At 33.5% G+C, this 18,236-nt stretch overlaps 1 protein-coding gene across 1 annotated transcript; it reads left to right on the top strand.

Annotated features, from left to right (window-relative positions):
* The first annotated feature begins 10,031 nt into the window (after positions 1-10,031).
* Positions 10,032-17,205, top strand: LOC105115391 (exopolygalacturonase clone GBGE184-like). Its single transcript, XM_011012263.1, has 7 exons — positions 10,032-10,196; positions 10,412-10,717; positions 10,839-10,975; positions 11,692-11,964; positions 16,121-16,273; positions 16,440-16,653; positions 16,774-17,205. Exons 1-7 carry the CDS (start codon positions 10,032-10,034, stop codon positions 17,005-17,007), a joined length of 1,482 nt encoding a protein of 493 aa, XP_011010565.1. The 3' UTR covers positions 17,008-17,205.
* The last annotated feature ends 1,031 nt before the right edge of the window (positions 17,206-18,236 follow it).

Here is an 18,236-nt window from a genome sequence, read left to right as displayed (position 1 = left end):
TTTATATCCTCTATGTTTACAAGAAAAAAATTATTTTTTTAATATGAAATAAAAAATATTTTAATTTAAATATTTTAAATTTAAAAAGATAACAAGATATTTTTTCCATGTGGGATTTGAAGCCCGTTAATATATATATATATATATATATATATATATATTTAAAAGAAATAGGAATGCTAACATGCAAAGAAAGCATTTACAACATAATAAATGTTCTTAAACATTTCAAAAGGATTAATTATAGATAATTAAAGTTCTACATGTTAAGCTGAACTTTTATAAATAATATATATATATATATATATATTTAAAAGAAATAGGAATGCTACATCAAGGTTTACACAAAAATATACTACATAAACACGTTAATTTCTTTTTTTTTTAAGTTAAATATATACATAAGCTTGACAAAGTAGAGTCCTAAATTAATGATTTTCCTAGATATGTGTGTGTGTGTGTGCACGCACGCTCATGTAATGTATACGGATGAAGTATTAATTTTCTATCAGATCCATAAGAATTTTAACGAACAACTTATATTTTGCTTATAAATCTTTTAAACTCAATTAACACTCATTTGCATATTCTTAATTTGAATACTCTTATTTACTTGCATGAACTGGGTGACCATGCAAAGTCTAATCTTATAATTCATTTCTCAACAATCCTATCACCAATGCTATTAGCCGAAGCTAATCTTGTAATTCATCTCCCAGCAATCCTATCATAGATGCTATTAGCCGAAGCTAACCTTGTAATTCATCTCATAATCTTGTAAATATGCTAAACTTTATTTATATTGAACATGATATTTATTGTAATTACATTCACTAGAAGAATTTTAAATTGTACAAATACAAATAGGAGGGAAAATCACGCATTTGCTCTGCCTGTCTCGTGACCTCCCCTAATAGAAGATCCAATGCTGGTTGCTCCTCCTGAATCACAAGGAAGGTTTTTTGTTATAATTCCTTCAAGCCGATATTATAGAGAATCCATATTCATGCATTACTTATATATTACTTTCTATGCATGTTCATTTCTTCATAATAACATACATAAATATATTATGCATATTTTCAGAGTTAGTATCTTAATGTGCAAGTGTTCGTATTACTCTATTCTTTTATATTCTTACATATAGTATTTACATGAAAGTCTACTGTTATTGTCTAACTTCAAACTGTTGTTGTCTAACTGTTATTGTCCAACAGTTATTGTCTAGACATTGAATTGTTACTGTCTAAACATTGAACTATTGTTGCTAACTAGATATTGAACTATTATTGTCCAACTGTTACTGTCTAGACATTGAACTATTATTATCCTACTGTTACTATCGACACATTACTGTCTAGACATTGAATCGTTACTGTGTAATCATTACTGTCTAGACATTAAATTGTTACTGTTCAACCTTACTGTTTAGACATTGAACCATTACTATATAAACACTCATCATATTTTTAACCATATCTAGAGTTCTTGAACACAATTTTAAGTGATATTGATCTTGTTAGAAAGCTAAGACATGAGGCAACAAGTTCTCTGAAGCAAAAAGAACCCAGTTCTGCCTCCAAGATAGTCAAAATTGCTCATCAACTAATCGGTCCTATTGTCTTACAGAATTAGTCACGATTGAGTCTCAGTTGGTAACCCATGACTGGAGTTCTACTTCTCCAAATTGAGCAAGATCAACTTTCTTGGTTAACTAACATCCAAATCTATAATTTTATGAGGAATCGGATCTTAATTCCCTCATCTTCCTATCCAAAATTGTACTGAAAGTGAAGAGACGAGTTTGTCCAAATTTGTCACCCCCTTCCCTTCACACAATACTTTCATAAACTACATGCAACACATGAATTATCTTAATTTTAACAACAAATACTTTTTCCCTAATTCATGTCTAAGAACCTTAACCTATAATTTAATATCAATTCATTATCGAATTTGAAATGAATTTTTAAGCTTATATTTAGAACACCTTACCTAGTACGAATTAAGATTTTGATCAACCAGTTGAAAATTTTCAACTCCTTCTTTTCTTTTGTTCTTGTTCAGTTTTTTGTTAATCCTTTGCTCACAAGTGTTTATCCCATCTATAAACCCTTAATCTTGAATAAGTTCTTGAAATTTTAATGTTTCTCTCTTGATTTTGCAAGAGTAGGTATAAAACTCCCTATTATCTCTCCTTATGGTTCTTGTGGATTTTTGGTGAGGTGAGAGTATTTATACTCTATAATTTCTCTTATTTGCAATTAGGCTCCATTTCCTTTAAATGTATTATTCTCTTCAATTAAATCCAACCCTCAACATTTATGGGCCTATTATAATATCTCAAATTATTTTGCCTAAAAATTATATTCAAAAATTTATGAATTCCTATCTTTTGTTTAACTATATGCATGAATTTCTTCACTTTTATTTCTCATGTAATTAGTTTTCAATTTAAGCAACCTTTATTTATTTATTTATTATTTTTTTCGGGCTTTACATTCTCCCTTCTTAATAGAAATTTCATCCTCGAAATTTGAGTAATGTACCTAAGTTTATAAACAAATCGGGGGATTTTTATCTCATTTCTAAATCTCTCTCCCATATCTCTTCCTCTATTTATGAGCTTCGCCATAAGACTCTGATGATGGGAACTTTCTTATTACAAAGTTCTTTTTCACCCTAATCGAGAATCTTTATCGCTCTCACCTCAAGTGTTAAGTCTTTTTTTACCTTTACTGGCACTTAAGGTAACACTCTCAAAGGGTCTACATCAACTTTTCACAGCAAAGAAACATGGAATACATATTGAACTTTGGTCAATTGTGAGGGCAAGTTTATTTCATATGCTATAGGTTTGATATGTTTTCGGATTTCAAATGGCTCGGTGAACCTCGAAGCTAACTTCCCCTTCATGCCAAATCTCAGTATATATGCTTCCATGGAGCTACCTTCTAGAATACTTTATCTCTGGGACAAAATTCAAGTGGTCTTCTTCTAATATCTGCATACTTCTTCTATCTATCCTAAGCCACCTTTATTCGATCCTTAATAATCCTCACTTTTTCAATAGTGATTTGTACTAATTCTACCCCATACAGCTTTATATCCCTAACTCCTTCCTAACATAAGGATGTCCTACACTTTGCTATAAAGAGCTTTAAATGGGGCCATTCCACTTGTTGTCTAATAAATGTTGTTATACGTGAATTCTACTAGTGATAGGTGCTCCTCCCAGTTTCCACCAAATTCCAAAGCACATACCCTTAGTAAATCCTTTGAGATCTGAATAACTCTATTAGATTGGCCATCAGTTTGCGGATGAAAGGTAGTATTGATACTCAAATATGTTCCAAAGACACGTTGTATGCTCGGCTAGAGACGTGATGTAAATCTTAGATCTTATTCTGAAATGATTAATATTGGGACTCCATGAAGCCTCATAACTTCATTCACACAAATCTTAGCTAACTTGTCAACTAGATCTGTCATCTTTACTAGTAGGAAAAGAGCAGACTTAGTTAGTCGATCCACAATGACCCTGATTGCATCATTTCCCCTATTTCCTCTTGGTAGTCTCGACATAAAATCCATTGTGATCATCTCCCACTTCCACTTAAGGATTGGTAATAGTTGTAACAGCCCTGCTGGTTTTCGATGTTCTACTTTTACTTACTGGCAAATACTATATTTTGCCATATAGCCATCCATTTCTTTTCTCATATTTGGCCATTAGTAGTACTATTTCAGATCCTGGTACATCTTAGTACTACCTGGATGTACTGTGAACTTAGACTTATGAGCCTCTCATAGTAATTTTTGTTTAAGGGCTTTGTTATCAGGCACATATATATGTTGCCCCAACATCACTATTCCATCATCACCCATTTGAAAAAGAGTTTCACCCCCGGATTCCAGTTTGATTCTTGCTTTTAACACTTCATCATCAAGTTGTTGTGCCTCTAATATTTGTTATTAATATCTTGACTTCATTCGTAGTTGAGCCATTAAGGATCCTTTTAGACTCATATTTAATACCACCCCCGATCTCTTCAGCTCAATCATGGTTTCCTCATTCCAAAACATTGGTCCACCCCTAATCACCTTGTCTTTATAGCTAAGAGCATCCGCGACTTCATTTGTTTTTCTTGGATAGTAATCTATAATATAGTCGTAATCTCTAATTAATTTTACCAATCTCCATTGTTGCATGTTCAACTCCTTCTACGACATCAGATATTTAAGGATCTTATGATCCGTGAAAATTTAAACCCAAGATCTATATAGATTGTGCCTCCATACCCATAAAGTAAAAACTACTGCTGCCAATTCTAAGTCATGAACTGGGTAGTTGACTTCATAAGGTGACACGACCAAAATATTGATGTCTTCTCCCAAGTGCAGGAGTGTCGAAGTAATAAATAACCCGACAATACTGGGTTTAACCACAAGGAGCTTAACCATATAAATTATAAATAACAACAAGAAGAAAAAGAAGAAGAAGTTAAAGAGGACTATGAAATTATAAGATTAATATGAGGATTAAACAATGATAAAAATAAATGTCAATATTAGAGGATCTACTAAGAGTATTTCAAACAAGTATAGTATAAACCCTTTTTATTGCTCAACTGGAAACCACACACAAAGGAGATTCCAATCGAATTATAAATTATTAACATGATTACATTAGTTATCTTATTCAAATAATACTAATACTTGTAAATCTTGTCAGGTATTCATGATTATAATTTATGTTGATAACAAATCAAGTTCCTTTCATAGCACAGGTATAGGATATAACATATGATTGGGCTATAAAACTGCAAAGTATTTGTTGTATCAAGTGTTATACAACATAAATCTAGATTAACCATTTAACAAGCAAAGTATTAAAAGTGAATAAGATAACAAATATAAAATATGTTAGTATCAAATATTAAAGTCCATGTTGAGTTTATACTACACTTATTCTTACATCATTAGTGTAACCTTTTCACCATGACATAATAAACTTAGCTAAATATAACGAAGAAGAGAAACATAAATAAATAAGATAAGAACATAAATAAGATATAAGTTAACTAAGTAAAGAAAAAGAAATGAAAAGAATAAACAACAGATTAATGGAAGCAAAACTTAAGCTTTACAAAAATATATATAAAAAAAAAGAGCAAAAAAGTAATTTTGATCTGAAAACCAATAAATGCATAGCAAATGCCTCTTTTTTATAGGCTAAAATTTAAAACTATTGATTTGTTGACTAATTATTAAGTGGGTGGGTACATCTTGACCTGGTGACAATTTTTATCTTCTTGTTTGAACAAAACATCATTGCTAACATCAGAATTTGAACAGACTATCCCATGAAAGTTCTAAAAAATTATCTAAACTTTCTAACAAAAAACAAAACATAAGTCATTTGGACTTCTAAAACTCGAGATATGGGCTAAATATTGAATGGTGTCTCGGTTATGGGATAGATTTTGACTCGTTTGTTATCGCTGCAGTTTTCACTTGAAAACAGCCTTTTTGAATCTTGCATTCCTCATAAAAGTTTTAGGCTTATGTCTTAGCTTTCCATCCATATAGAACAGATCTAAATTCAAGTTCTATAACTCCAGATATGACTCAATGATTGAACAGTATTCTAGTTTAGATTGAACTAGCATATCTTTTCTAAGCTTAGCCTTCTCTTTATCTTCTCAATTTTAGTAGTTAAACTCATTAATCAATCCTTTCATTTATATGATAGCCCTGCATTTAAAATGAATATTTATCATAAATTAAAGGTATCTTATATTATTAGATATGTTATTATAATACGTGTTCTACTTAAGGAGTTATTGATACTTCAAGACCAAAATAAAGGTATAAAACCTTAATAAAAATACACTTTTATATACTATTCACACCTCCTAACCAACGTATTACTAGTCACTAGTAATTAAAATGTTAAAATAGGAAAACAATTTGTAAGTTCTGTAAAGTAAGGCATTCATCATTCAACTTTCATTAATCTATTCAAAATCTCATTAAATCTATATATTTGCTCAATACCTCTTAAATAAGATATTAATAAATATTTTTTTGTGCTCAATATATCAACACATAGTTACAGAGCTTTACTTGGATAAAAATAGAATTTTGTTCTAATGTTTTAACTTCCTTGGGTTGGAATTATTATCTTTTTTTTTAATATATATACATATACCATAATGCATCTTTAATCCATATCACGAGCTTTTGGCTAATGACTCCCAAACTAGTTAGTCTTAAGGTATTAGGTAGTGAGACACCCCTTCGAGTTTAATAACTCGGGTTGTAAATATTGATATATTGATAGTGCAATGTTTGATTCCCTTAAGCTTTTCTCCTCAACCCATGTAACAAGGGTTGAGCCAATAGCTCCTAAGTCAGTTGACTTTAGGATATTAAGTGTTAAAACACCTATTCGAGCTTAATTATTTAGGTTATGGAGGCTACGAAACCAAACTTATCTATGTTTTTATTATCATCAATTTATTTATTTTGCAAATTATATACTATCTATTTCCCTTAGTTGTTACCTTTAACAAAAGAACATAAATAATATAATAATCTAATCTGCAACCCACAATCATATATTAAAATGTGTGTGTGAAAATGAAGGTTTAAGAATACTTCTTAAATGAATATATAATCAGAATTAAATGATAACAATGCGAGAGTTTATAAACCTGAATATTTCAAAAAGTATTCTAATAGACCTTATTAAGAATGTTTAGTAAAATGTATCTTAAAAGTCACTTTAACAAAATAACCCATTTACTCTGTCATCCTAGTAATAACAGTTTTGCAAATAATGTATAAAATAGAAACTATAGTTAGTTAATTTTTTTTATATCAATTACTACCCTCTTCCCCTAACTAAAATGAGACATTGTCCTAAGGTAGAAAGATAAAATATAGAAGACATCAACTAAAATACCGAATATTGACAAACCTGAAACATACTTAAACAAATATTAGAAATAAAAAACAAAATAATATACTATTAATAAAACCAAAAGACACAAGGATTCATAAATAAAGGCTTAAATCTAATCTAAGCTTTTTACGACTTTTCTTTATTGATCAATTTATGCAACTCATGGAGGAATCAATTACAAGAATGAAAGATTGTAGTTGGTCAATCAATTGTTCAGCAATAATAGCAGAGATTATGTTTTGTCGTGCTGAAAATGTTAGAAATTTTTGTTCCACAGAATGATAAAGAAAAGACAATAACTTATTATAAAAACTATTAACATTTAACAAACCTATAAGTTTATGGTGAATATGTAGTTGGGCCTAAAAGAAAATTTAAAAGATCTCTTCCAGTATACCCAGACCACCTGGTAAGAAAAAGAAGACATTAGCATATTTAAATATTGCATTCATTCGATCACACATTGTGGAGGCCTGTAGTTCCTCTCTAATTATTTTTTCAATGATGTCCCCTTTTGCTAAAGCTTTGGGGACGACCCCCAAAACTTGACTACCTCCTAAAAATATACCTATGGACACTTCCCCCATTAACCCAAGGCTACCTTCCCCATACACTAAATAAATCTTTCTCTCAACTAGTACCTGACCAAGATGATTTGTTGATTCTAAAAACTCCATTTCCTTCCCAGGATTGGATCCACCAAAAACATAAATATTTCTTATATGATGACTTGAGGAACCTTCCATTTCCATACACTTCTATAACTGTTGAATGTATGTGTTAAGCAGAAATAAAGGGAAGAAAGAGAAGATTCTATAGATGAGAAATTCAAAATGCAATCATATCACTTATATGTAGGACAATAGGAGTCTCATACTGTCTTTCTTTATTATTTTTTATTCTTTTTTTAAAGCATGTGTATATACGGATATTTGTGATTGTGGCTCATATCTTCTCTTGGTTTTACATAAAAGAATGGCTTAAACGCCCTTTATGGGTCGGGGATAAGCTTCATATCCAGTTTTCTTAAAAACTAGCAAACATGGTCTTTTATAATCAGATTCTCAAGACTATGCCAACCATGTTCTTTATAAAAATGAGGTCATAAGTCATGAAATACATAATGCACATCGCCACTAGGATATGTCCCAAAAGTCAATAGAAGATTATCTAAAGACTCTTTATGTTTTGAAATAAATCCTAACTTTTGACATTTTTCACAAGATTTGCAGAACATACATGTGTCTTTGAACATGGTGGGCCAATAAAATTCACAATGTAAGATTTTTACAATTGTTTTTTTATGAAAAATAACCCCCATATGCTTTAGAATAACAAAATTTAATGACACTACTTACATCATTATCAGGAATGTATCTTTGAAATATTTGATCAGGATAATATTTGAATAAGGTTCATCCCAATAAAAGTTTTTCACTTCGTTTAAAAACTTTCCTTTGTTTTCGGTACTCTAGTAAACTAGCAAAAATATTGAAGTAAGAAAACTGATAGTTTTAGCAAACCAAGGCATTGAACTAAGAGAAAGTAAAGATTTATCAGGAAAGTAATCATTGACTGATGTGATGTCGGATGTTGAATCTATTGTCAATCTTGACAAAAGATTCATATCAACATTTCCAGTGCCTTTCTTGTCCTCGATTTCATCTTGAGAATAAATCATTTGCAAATCTATATATTCGTCTAACTTTGTTTTACTTAAAATAGATTCAAGTTGGTCATAAACCAATTCTTTAATAAAATCTACTTTTTGTAAATCATTATCATCTCCAGGTTGCTTGCAAATATTGAAAACATTGATCTCTAATGTCATGTTTCTAAAAGATAGCTTCATTGCTAACATTAGAATTTCAACAAACTTAATTCATGAAAATTCTAGGAAAATGTCTCAGCTTTCCAAAAAATAAGGTTATGTAGACTTCTAGAATTCAAAATATGGACTAAACATTTAACAGTGTCCGGGCTGCAGGACAGATTCAAGCTTCTTCGTTGTTGCTAAGATTTTGGACTTCCAAATAGTAAAATTGAGTCTTGCATTTCTCATGAATGTTTTAGGCCTATGTCTTAGCTTTCTAGCCATATAAACCAAATTGAAATCCAAGATCTACAACTCCAGATGTGACCTAATGACTGAATAGTGTTTTAATTTGGACTGAACCACCATCTATTTTCTAAGCTTCACCTTTTCTGTCTTTTCAATTTCAGTAGTTAAACTCATCAATTAATCATTTGATTTATAAGATAGGCCTGTATTTAAGATGAATATTTACCATAAATTAAAGATATTTTATAGTATCAAACTTGTTATTGTAAAACATATTTTAGTTAAGGAGTTATTGATACTTTAAGTGCAAAATACTGATATAAAATCTTGATAAAAATAAATTTTTAAGTGTTAATTTACTTACTATAATTGCATATTATGGTTATGAGATTCTGAAAAATAAATATCAAAATTGACATTGGTGAATAGGAATCTTCACGAAGATATGTACATGGACACTTCTAAAGGATGTTACCATAAGGGGAAAAAAACAGATATACTAGATTTCTTTTATTTTTTCCATTAATAGAAAGGTTCTCTAGCAAATTAAATTAAAATTTGCTTAATTGTTGAGCTTGTTATTTAATTCAGTAGTATAATTCGGGGAAAAGCTTAAGGATAGCATTTAATTTGTCTCTTGGCTAATTATAGAAATAGAAACCTAGCTAAACTAACGCTAATTATAGAACAGAACCACTGCAACCTAACTACGTACAGACCAAACACAATATCTAATGCAGTTAAACCTCCTACGTACTGTTAGCTTTTAACACTACAATTCTGTTTTGTTAGAAAAAACATGTAAAAATCTATCGATTCAGTTAAATGTCCAACAAGCTTGGGTATAAAGTAAGATAGCTTCTCACAATTACAACATCTGACAACAACCATCATTAATCATCAAATCGAAGCCTTTTATAGATTTTGTTGATAGAGAGAAAGAAATACAAATCATATAGCTTGAATTGGATAGATCATGGCAATGGCCATATTATTTACATGGAAATCCCGGCAAATGCCTCACTTATTTTGTGCATTATAGCGGCCTCCTTTGTTTCAAAGGTTCTGGGGCACCATGGACGTGCCGACAGGAATGATCCCAATGAGAAGGTGTTTAACGTGTTACGTTATGGAGCACATCGTGGAAGAGAGGATAACGCGCCGGTAAGCTGGTTTAGTATTTTGGATCGTAAGTGTTCATGGCATTAATAGTATATTAGAGGCATGTATTTAATTATCTGTTAAAAGAAATCCACATTTGATTTGTGGGGGGGGGGGGCGTATAGTATATTAGAGGCGTATATATCTGAATTTGCCCTTGATTTTCTCGTAAAGAAATTATGGTGAAATTGATTAGGTTGTGGGTTTGGTCTTCGCAGTCTTTCATCCGAGCATGGAAGGCTGCATGCAATTATAGGGGAAAGGCAAGGCTACTTTTCCCCAAGGGAACCTTCTTGATAGGGGCAACTATCTTTCAGGGACCATGCCAAGGTCCAGCACCCATTAAGGTTCAAATTGCAGGAACTCTGAAAGCTGTACCAGACCCTAGCACGTACGAAGAAGATTTCTGGATCTTGTTTGAAAACATCAATGGCTTGCTGGTTACTGGTACAGGCACTGTTGATGGCCAAGGCAATGCTGTCTGGAAATACGATGTCGGCGACGGCGGTGCCAAGTTCCCTAGTGTAAGTAACAAAATGATATTGACATACATGCACTTACTAATTAGTAATTAGAGAATATGGGATTAATTGCAATTTCATAATGATTCATCTTTCCTTTTTTATTTAATTATTTGTGGCGCAGTCTATAAAACTTAACCATGTAGTCAATGGGATTATAAGACAGATCACCTCTATGAATCCAATGGGTTTCCGCATATCCATCGTCCTGTCACAGAACACCAAGGCCAAAAATCTTGCTATATTTGTGGAATGGTCTTGGTAATTAAGGGAAAAATGCTAGAAATTCTTATTATAGCTTTTCTTGAACCTGAGCCTTACAGGTAAAAAAAGCTGGGGAAATTAAAATAGCTACTAAAAGAAAATATTTTAAAGAACTTGAATTGAAAGAACGATGCAATAATGATAAACCCTAATCTAAATTTTTAGACAGCTTTGAGATAGCCCAGGCCTCTTAGGTGAATGAAATTTGCTTCAAAGCAATTTTCTTCCTATCTGCAGCCTCTTCCTCCTTTTTTTATTGTAATTCTCAGTTAGTTGAGAATTAAGAATAAAAATAGACACAGCTGTTTTATTTATCTGTTTTGTATTTGGACTCTTTTTCTTCTTCGAAATGGTGTCGTTTGCCTTTGAATTTACTCCCTTGCCAGCTGTCAGCCACAGGAGCTTCATCATCTCAGCCCTCCATATAAGTAATTCTTGTCCAATCTTTGACCATACACGTGCTCACCTTCTCCCTTTGCTGCAAGTAAGTATTCTCCAACATGCCTCCTTTTTTTCTCCCCGGCTTTAGTTTGAGAATGGTTTGTGCTATGCTGCCAGACTGTTACAACTCCCTCCCCCTTAAAAACCTTGCCCTCAAGGTGAGGGTAAGAACCTTTTAACCAATCTTCTTCAACCCACACGACATCTTCTTCAGGTTGTCCTTCCCATCTTAACAGCACTTCTTCCGTCGTCTTCCTCCTTGAGATTTGACTTCTTCGCTCCACTATCTCTACCGATTGTCGTTGTGAATTCATCTTAGGTTCGAGAGTGGGTAGCTTCGGCTCAGGAATGTTCCTTTCCCAACCCATTTCTTCAGTAGCGAGATGTGGAACGTGCTATGGATTTGGGCTTCCTTGGGAAGATCTAACTGGTAAGCCACTTCTCCCACTTTTTTTTAAGATTTTAAATGACCCGAAGTATTTATATGTTAACTTCTCATTTTTATTTCTTGGCATGCTGGACTGTCTGAATGGTTGGAGTCGAAGGTAAACCCATTCCCCTTCTTTGAACTAGGTCTCTTTTCTGACTTTATCTGCTTGTTTCTATTGTCTCTCCTGAGCTTGAGTTAAGTTGTGTTTAATTTCTGCAATCTGTTCTATCCTGTGTTGTAATTGTTCCTCTACTACTTGATTTTTTATTGACCCAGGAATATAATATGTGAGGCTTGGGGGCGGGTAGCCGTAGGTTACTTCAAACGAGGTAGATTTGAGGGATGTGTGGTAGCTGGTATTGTAACAATATTCGGCCATTGTTAGCCAATTAGACTAGCCCTTCGGGTTATCACCTACATGGCATCTCAAATACCCTTCCAATGTTTTGTTGGTTGCCTTTGTCTGACCGTCGGTTTGGGGGTGGTATGTTGTTGACATCAGCAGCTTAACCCCTTCAATTTGGAATAACTCTCCCCAAAAATTGCTAGTAAAGGTAGGATCTCTGTCTGATACTATATTGTCTGGGAAACCATACAGTTTCATTACATTCTGTGAGAACAGATTGGCAATTTTTGATGCGTTGTAGGGGTAGGATATAGGAATAAAATGTACATATTTGGTAAACCTATCCACAACTACCATAATTACTGAGTATTGATTAGATTTTGGTAACCCCTCTATAAAATCCATAGATATGGATGACCATGGTCTGGTGGGTATAGGTAAAGGCTATAAGAGTCCTGAGGGTTTTGTGTTTTCTCCTTTTGCTCTCTAACAGACTTCACACTATTTGATATAGGTTTGTATATCTGATTTCATTCCTACCCAAAACAAATCTCTCCTGGCCCTTTTTAGTGTTCTCTTAAAGCCCGTGTGTCTCGAGGATGGGCTATCATGAATATAATTCAGGATGGTTGTTTTTATAGGGCTGGATTGACTTATGTAGACTCTTTGTTTGTAGTATGGTATCTCTCCCCTAAAATGATATTTCAAGGAGCTTATGGTTTCTTGGTCTAGTTATTGCATGATAGCTTGAATTTCCGAATCAGTTTTATAGCTATCTTTTAATTGATCAGCCCAGTTAACAATTGGGGTAGAAATAGCCCATAATGTACCTTTTTCTGTGGTGTCCTCCTATCTAAAGAGTGCATCAGCTACTAGGTTCTCCTTTCCTGCTTGAAACTTGACCACAAAGTCATATCCAATCAATTTAGATAACCATTTCTGTTGTGTAGGTGTTCCAACTCGCTGCTCCAATAAATACTTAAGGCTTTGTTGATCCATCTTAACCTTAAAGGCTTAGCCCAAAAGGTAAGGCCTCCACTTCTGAACAGTAGTGACTAATACTAGGAATTCCTTCTCATAAGTGGATAGTGATAGTTCCCTCCCCTTTAGACTCTTACTGAAATAAGAAATGGGTCTGCCTCCTTGCATTAACATAGCACCGAGTTCTATACCTAAGGCATCATACTCTATTATAAAACTTTGGTTGAAATCTAGTAGTGCTAGGACTGGGGGTTGATACGGCCTGTTTTAATTGTTCAAAGGCTTGTTCTGCTTACGAATCCCATTTGAAAGCCCTTTTTTTCAATAGTCCAGTTAATGGACCAGCAATCACCTTATAACCTCGGATGAATCTGTGGTAGTAGATTATTAACTCTAAAAAACCCCTTAGTGATTTGAGTGTGTTTGGTCTAGGCCACTTGATCATTGACTCCATTTTGCTGGGGTCAACATGCACTCCCTGACCTGATACAATATGCCCCAAATATTCAATTTCACTGCTTATAAATTTACATTTGGACTATTTGGAAAATAACTTATGTTGTACCAGAGTCCCAAATACCATCCTTAGATGTCTCTAATGCTCTTCCATATTATAACTGTAGACTGGAATGTCGTCGAAGAAAACCAGTATAAATTTTCTAAGATAAAGTTGAAAAATATCATTCATCAAACCTTGAAAAGTGGAAGGGGCATTTGTGAGGCCGAAAGGCATCACCAAAAATTCATAGTGCCCTTCATGAGTCCTAAAAGCTGTTTTGGGGACATCTTTTTCCTTCATTTTGATCTGGTGAAAGCTTGACCGAAGGTCTAGCTTGGAAAAAATCTGAGAACCATGAAGCTCATCTAGTAGTTCTTCCACAACTGGTATGGGAAACTTGTCTTTCACAGTTTCCTTGTTAAGGGTATGATAGTCAACACATATTCTTCATGACCCATCATCCTTCCTAACTAGGAGGATTGGCGATGAAAAGGGGCTTTGGCTGGGTCTTATGGTACCCATTGCTAACAATTCTTGAATAAGCTTTTTTATCTGAGCAGCTTCCCTCACTCCATAGCTGGAAACCATCTGCAATATTCACCCCAATAGGCTTGTGTTTTAAAACTTTCATCCCTACCTTTCTTACTACCCTGGGATGTATGAAATTATGTGTACTTCCTGTATCAATTAAGGCCACGAAGTTATGGCCACTCAGCTTCACTTCCACCCTTATAATTTTAGGATTGGGACTCCCTATGATTGCATAAAGGGATATGTTGATTCTCTCCTTACCTTTTTCCTAAGGTTCCCCCAAATCAATCAGATCTTTAGGGACACAATTTTTCTCCTCCACCTCTTCCTTTACTTCCTGTATCAAGGATATCCTTAGTCCTCCACACCTATGGTCAGGTCCCTATTTCCTGTCATATTTAAAGCAAAGCCCCTTGTCTCTTTTTTCCTTCATCTGTGCTGGAGTGAGTCTCTGTATCAGAACTAGTTTATTTTCAACCTTGGGCTGAGTTGGTGTTAGGTTTTGGCCTTGAAACCCCATAACACTAGGCCTCCAGGACTTCCTTATAATTGTCAGATTTTCCTCCTACATCCTTGCTAGTCTATAAGCATCCACTAAATTATGAGGGCTCAGCATTCTGACTCCTATTTTTATCTCCTCCTTCAATCCTCCTATGAAATAGTTGAGCTTGTAAGAGTCAGACAGCCCTCTAACTCGATTCGAAAGCATCTCGAATTGGGTTTTGTAGAGCTCTACTGTTGATGTTTGTTTGATACTTATGAGTGCTTTCATTAGGTCATCATAAGATGATCATCTGAAACAAATTTGGAGGGCCTCCTAACTGGTGAGAATTCTGGTCTCTTTTAGTTCTTGATAACATATTATGGCCTTTCCTTCCATGTGAAAACTGGCTGTAAACAGACTGTGTTGAGCTAGAGTGTTGTGAAAGTTAAAGAATTGATTGGCCTTGTATACCCAACCAATAAAGTCATCTCTATTAAACTGGGGAAACTCTAACCGGATTGACTTGAGCTGAACCTGTTGAATTCTTTCCTATGGTACTACCTCATGCCTTAGATTTTTATTAACTGACCTGGTGGGAGAATTAGGAGGGGAGCCCATGGGCCTTTTTCCTTGGGCCTTAGTCATCTGATCCATCATGGCAAACATATTTCTCAACTGTTGCACTATGTCTTCCAATTTTTACCATTGATTCTGCTGGTTTTGTTGCTGTGTCTCCTGTTGTTGTTTCATCCTGATACAGTTTCTATCAATTGTGAAACTCTTGTTCCTTCAGCCATCCGAGAATCATGGCTTTGATACCACTTGGAATGGTCTTGGTAATTAAAGGAAAAATGCTAGAAATTCTTATTATAGCTTTTCTTGGACCTAAGCCTTACAAGTAAAAAAAAAGTTGGGGAAATTGAAATAACAACTGAAAGGAAATATTTTAAAGAACTCGAATTGAAAGAACGATGCAATAATGATAAACCCTAATCTAAATTTCTGGACAGCTTCAAGGTAGCTCAGGCCTCTGGGTGAATAAGATTTGCTTCAAAGCAATTTTTTTCCTATCTGTAGCCCCTTCCTCCTTTTTTTATTGTAATTCTCGGTTAGTTGAGAATTAAGAATAAAGATAGACTTGACAACTATTTTATTTATCTGTTTTGTATTTGGATTTTTTTTCTTCTTCCAAACAGTGTCGTTTGCCTTTGAACTTACTCCCTTGCCAGCTATTAGCAGCTAGAACTTCATTGTCTCAGCCCTCCACATAAGTAATTCTTGTCTTGTCCAATCTTTGACCATACACATGCTCATGTTATCCCTTTGCTACAGGTAAGTCTTCTCCAACACACCTCCTTTTCTCCCCGGCTTCAGTTTGAGAATGGTTAGTGATGTGCTGCCGGACTGTTACAATTTGCCCCTCTCGACAGCCCCAACACTCACGGAATACATATCAGCAAAACCAATCAAGTGTATGTATCAAGTAGTGTCATCGGCACTGGTGATGGTTGCATTGGCATCATACGTGGATGCACCGATGTCCACATCAGAAATGTAATCTGTGGCCCTGGACATGGTATCAGGTAACTAATTAGTATTCAAGTATTGAATGTTCCAGCAGCATATATATACACACGCGCACGCACGCACGCACTCACTCAATTGAAGTCAGTAATTATGCATTTGTAATTAACTAGTATAGCAGCCTGCAGCTAATTACTTTGTAATTTACATTTCCATATATAACAGTATTGGTAGCCTTGGAAATTACCAGGATAAGGATGATGTGGGAGGGATCACTGTGAAAAACTGCACATGTAATAAAACGGACGATGGAATCAGAATAAAAACATATGGAATATCACCTCCAAGCCAAGCTTCAGGCATACCTTTCCAGGATATCGTCATGGACAGAGTTAAAAACCCCATTATTATTGATCAATCTTATGGAAACAAAGAATCGGTTCGTTTTCTTTTACTATGATATCAAGCCCTTTAACAAGCTGCTTTCCTCCTTGGATCACGAGTTGGAGTAGAATATATCAGTTTTATCAGAGCTTGCCTTCTTTAATTCTCTTTGCAGGCATCGAGGGTAAAGCTCAGTGATGTTCGATACCAGAACGTTAGAGGAACATCCACGTCAGTTGTTGGTGTAAACATCAAGTGCAGCCATCCTGTTCCCTGTGAAAGAGTTAGCTTGTCAAACATAAATTTAAACTACGTTGGAGCAAAACAGCATAATCATGAAATCAGCTCTGTATGCACCAACGCAAAATTAAATTTTGCTGGCTTCCAACAACCATCACCTTGCCGATAGTTGAAAATCTCTACCTGTTTACGATCGAGGAGATGGACCCTTTTTCTGCTTTCATTAATTAGTGTAAATTAAAGTTTGTAAAAATATATCAGAAAAGCTAACAAGGATATCATTTTAAATCCATGTTAAACAAAAAATATCCATGGATAGCATAGAATTTATACCTATTTAAAACTATACGCATGTAAAGGTATAATTAACGCCCAATATGTTTTTAACACTGAAAAAAAAAACCTTTAACATGCATATTAAATATATAAACAAACTTGCAATTGATATTGTTGTTCAATGTTTATAATATGCCTCTCGAAATTAATAGGATTTACTTTAAAATAATGAGCCTTTTGTTGTTATTGTCAATGATGAATTCTTTATCATTAAAACTTTATTGTTACTCACTTATGCAATTAGGATATTTGCAATATATCTCTTTAAATTCCAACACACTAAAAATGAGATGAGGAAGAGTATGTAAACCCCCCTTTTTAGAGTTAATTTTAGAAGTTAAAATATTAGAGAATTAATAAGAATTAACTCTTATCATTATCAATATTTGATTAGCCATCATAAATTTAGAATTAAATCTAGAAAAATCAAGGGCTCTTTAAGATTAATTTTTTATTCACTCATATTTTTTTAAAAATCATATTAATTAAAATAAATTTCTAACAATCCCCCACATTAATGGAAATTGTCTCGCCAGTTTGAAAATGATTTAAAAATTTATTGAAAGATACTAATTTGATATATTACTAGACTAGGATAGGTAGTTTTTTATTTTGAACCTCTCATAATGAAATATTATTGAATTTACTCGGCTAAATAGTGAACGCACGATGTCTTGAACTATTTAGCCTTTTATGTAAAGCAAATACAATAATACTCATATAATTTTTTACATAGAGATTTCCTTTAGTTATCATTGTTATATTTATTTTGGCCCTATACAACTCTTGGATCCATGAGTGTTTTAGAGAATTCATCATTTATCAAAATTCTCAAAGAAACGACCACATTTCTCACTTATATAAGAGATTTTTCATTAAAATTATTCTGTTATAATCCATTTGGTATACCAAGATATGAAAATCATTAAGATTTCAACTCACTTTTTATCATGATATAGCTAACACTTATTTCATCATAGAAATAAGTAGGAAATAATAATTTTCGAGTATCGAGAATGTTATATGACATGATCAAAGAGTTGATGTCTTCTTTCAAATGTA

This window comes from Populus euphratica, unplaced genomic scaffold (assembly GCF_000495115.2).
Source record: "Populus euphratica unplaced genomic scaffold, PopEup_1.0 scaffold906.1, whole genome shotgun sequence".
NCBI lineage: Eukaryota > Viridiplantae > Streptophyta > Magnoliopsida > Malpighiales > Salicaceae > Populus > Populus euphratica.
This window is presented reverse-complemented; position numbering and strand designations above follow the sequence as displayed.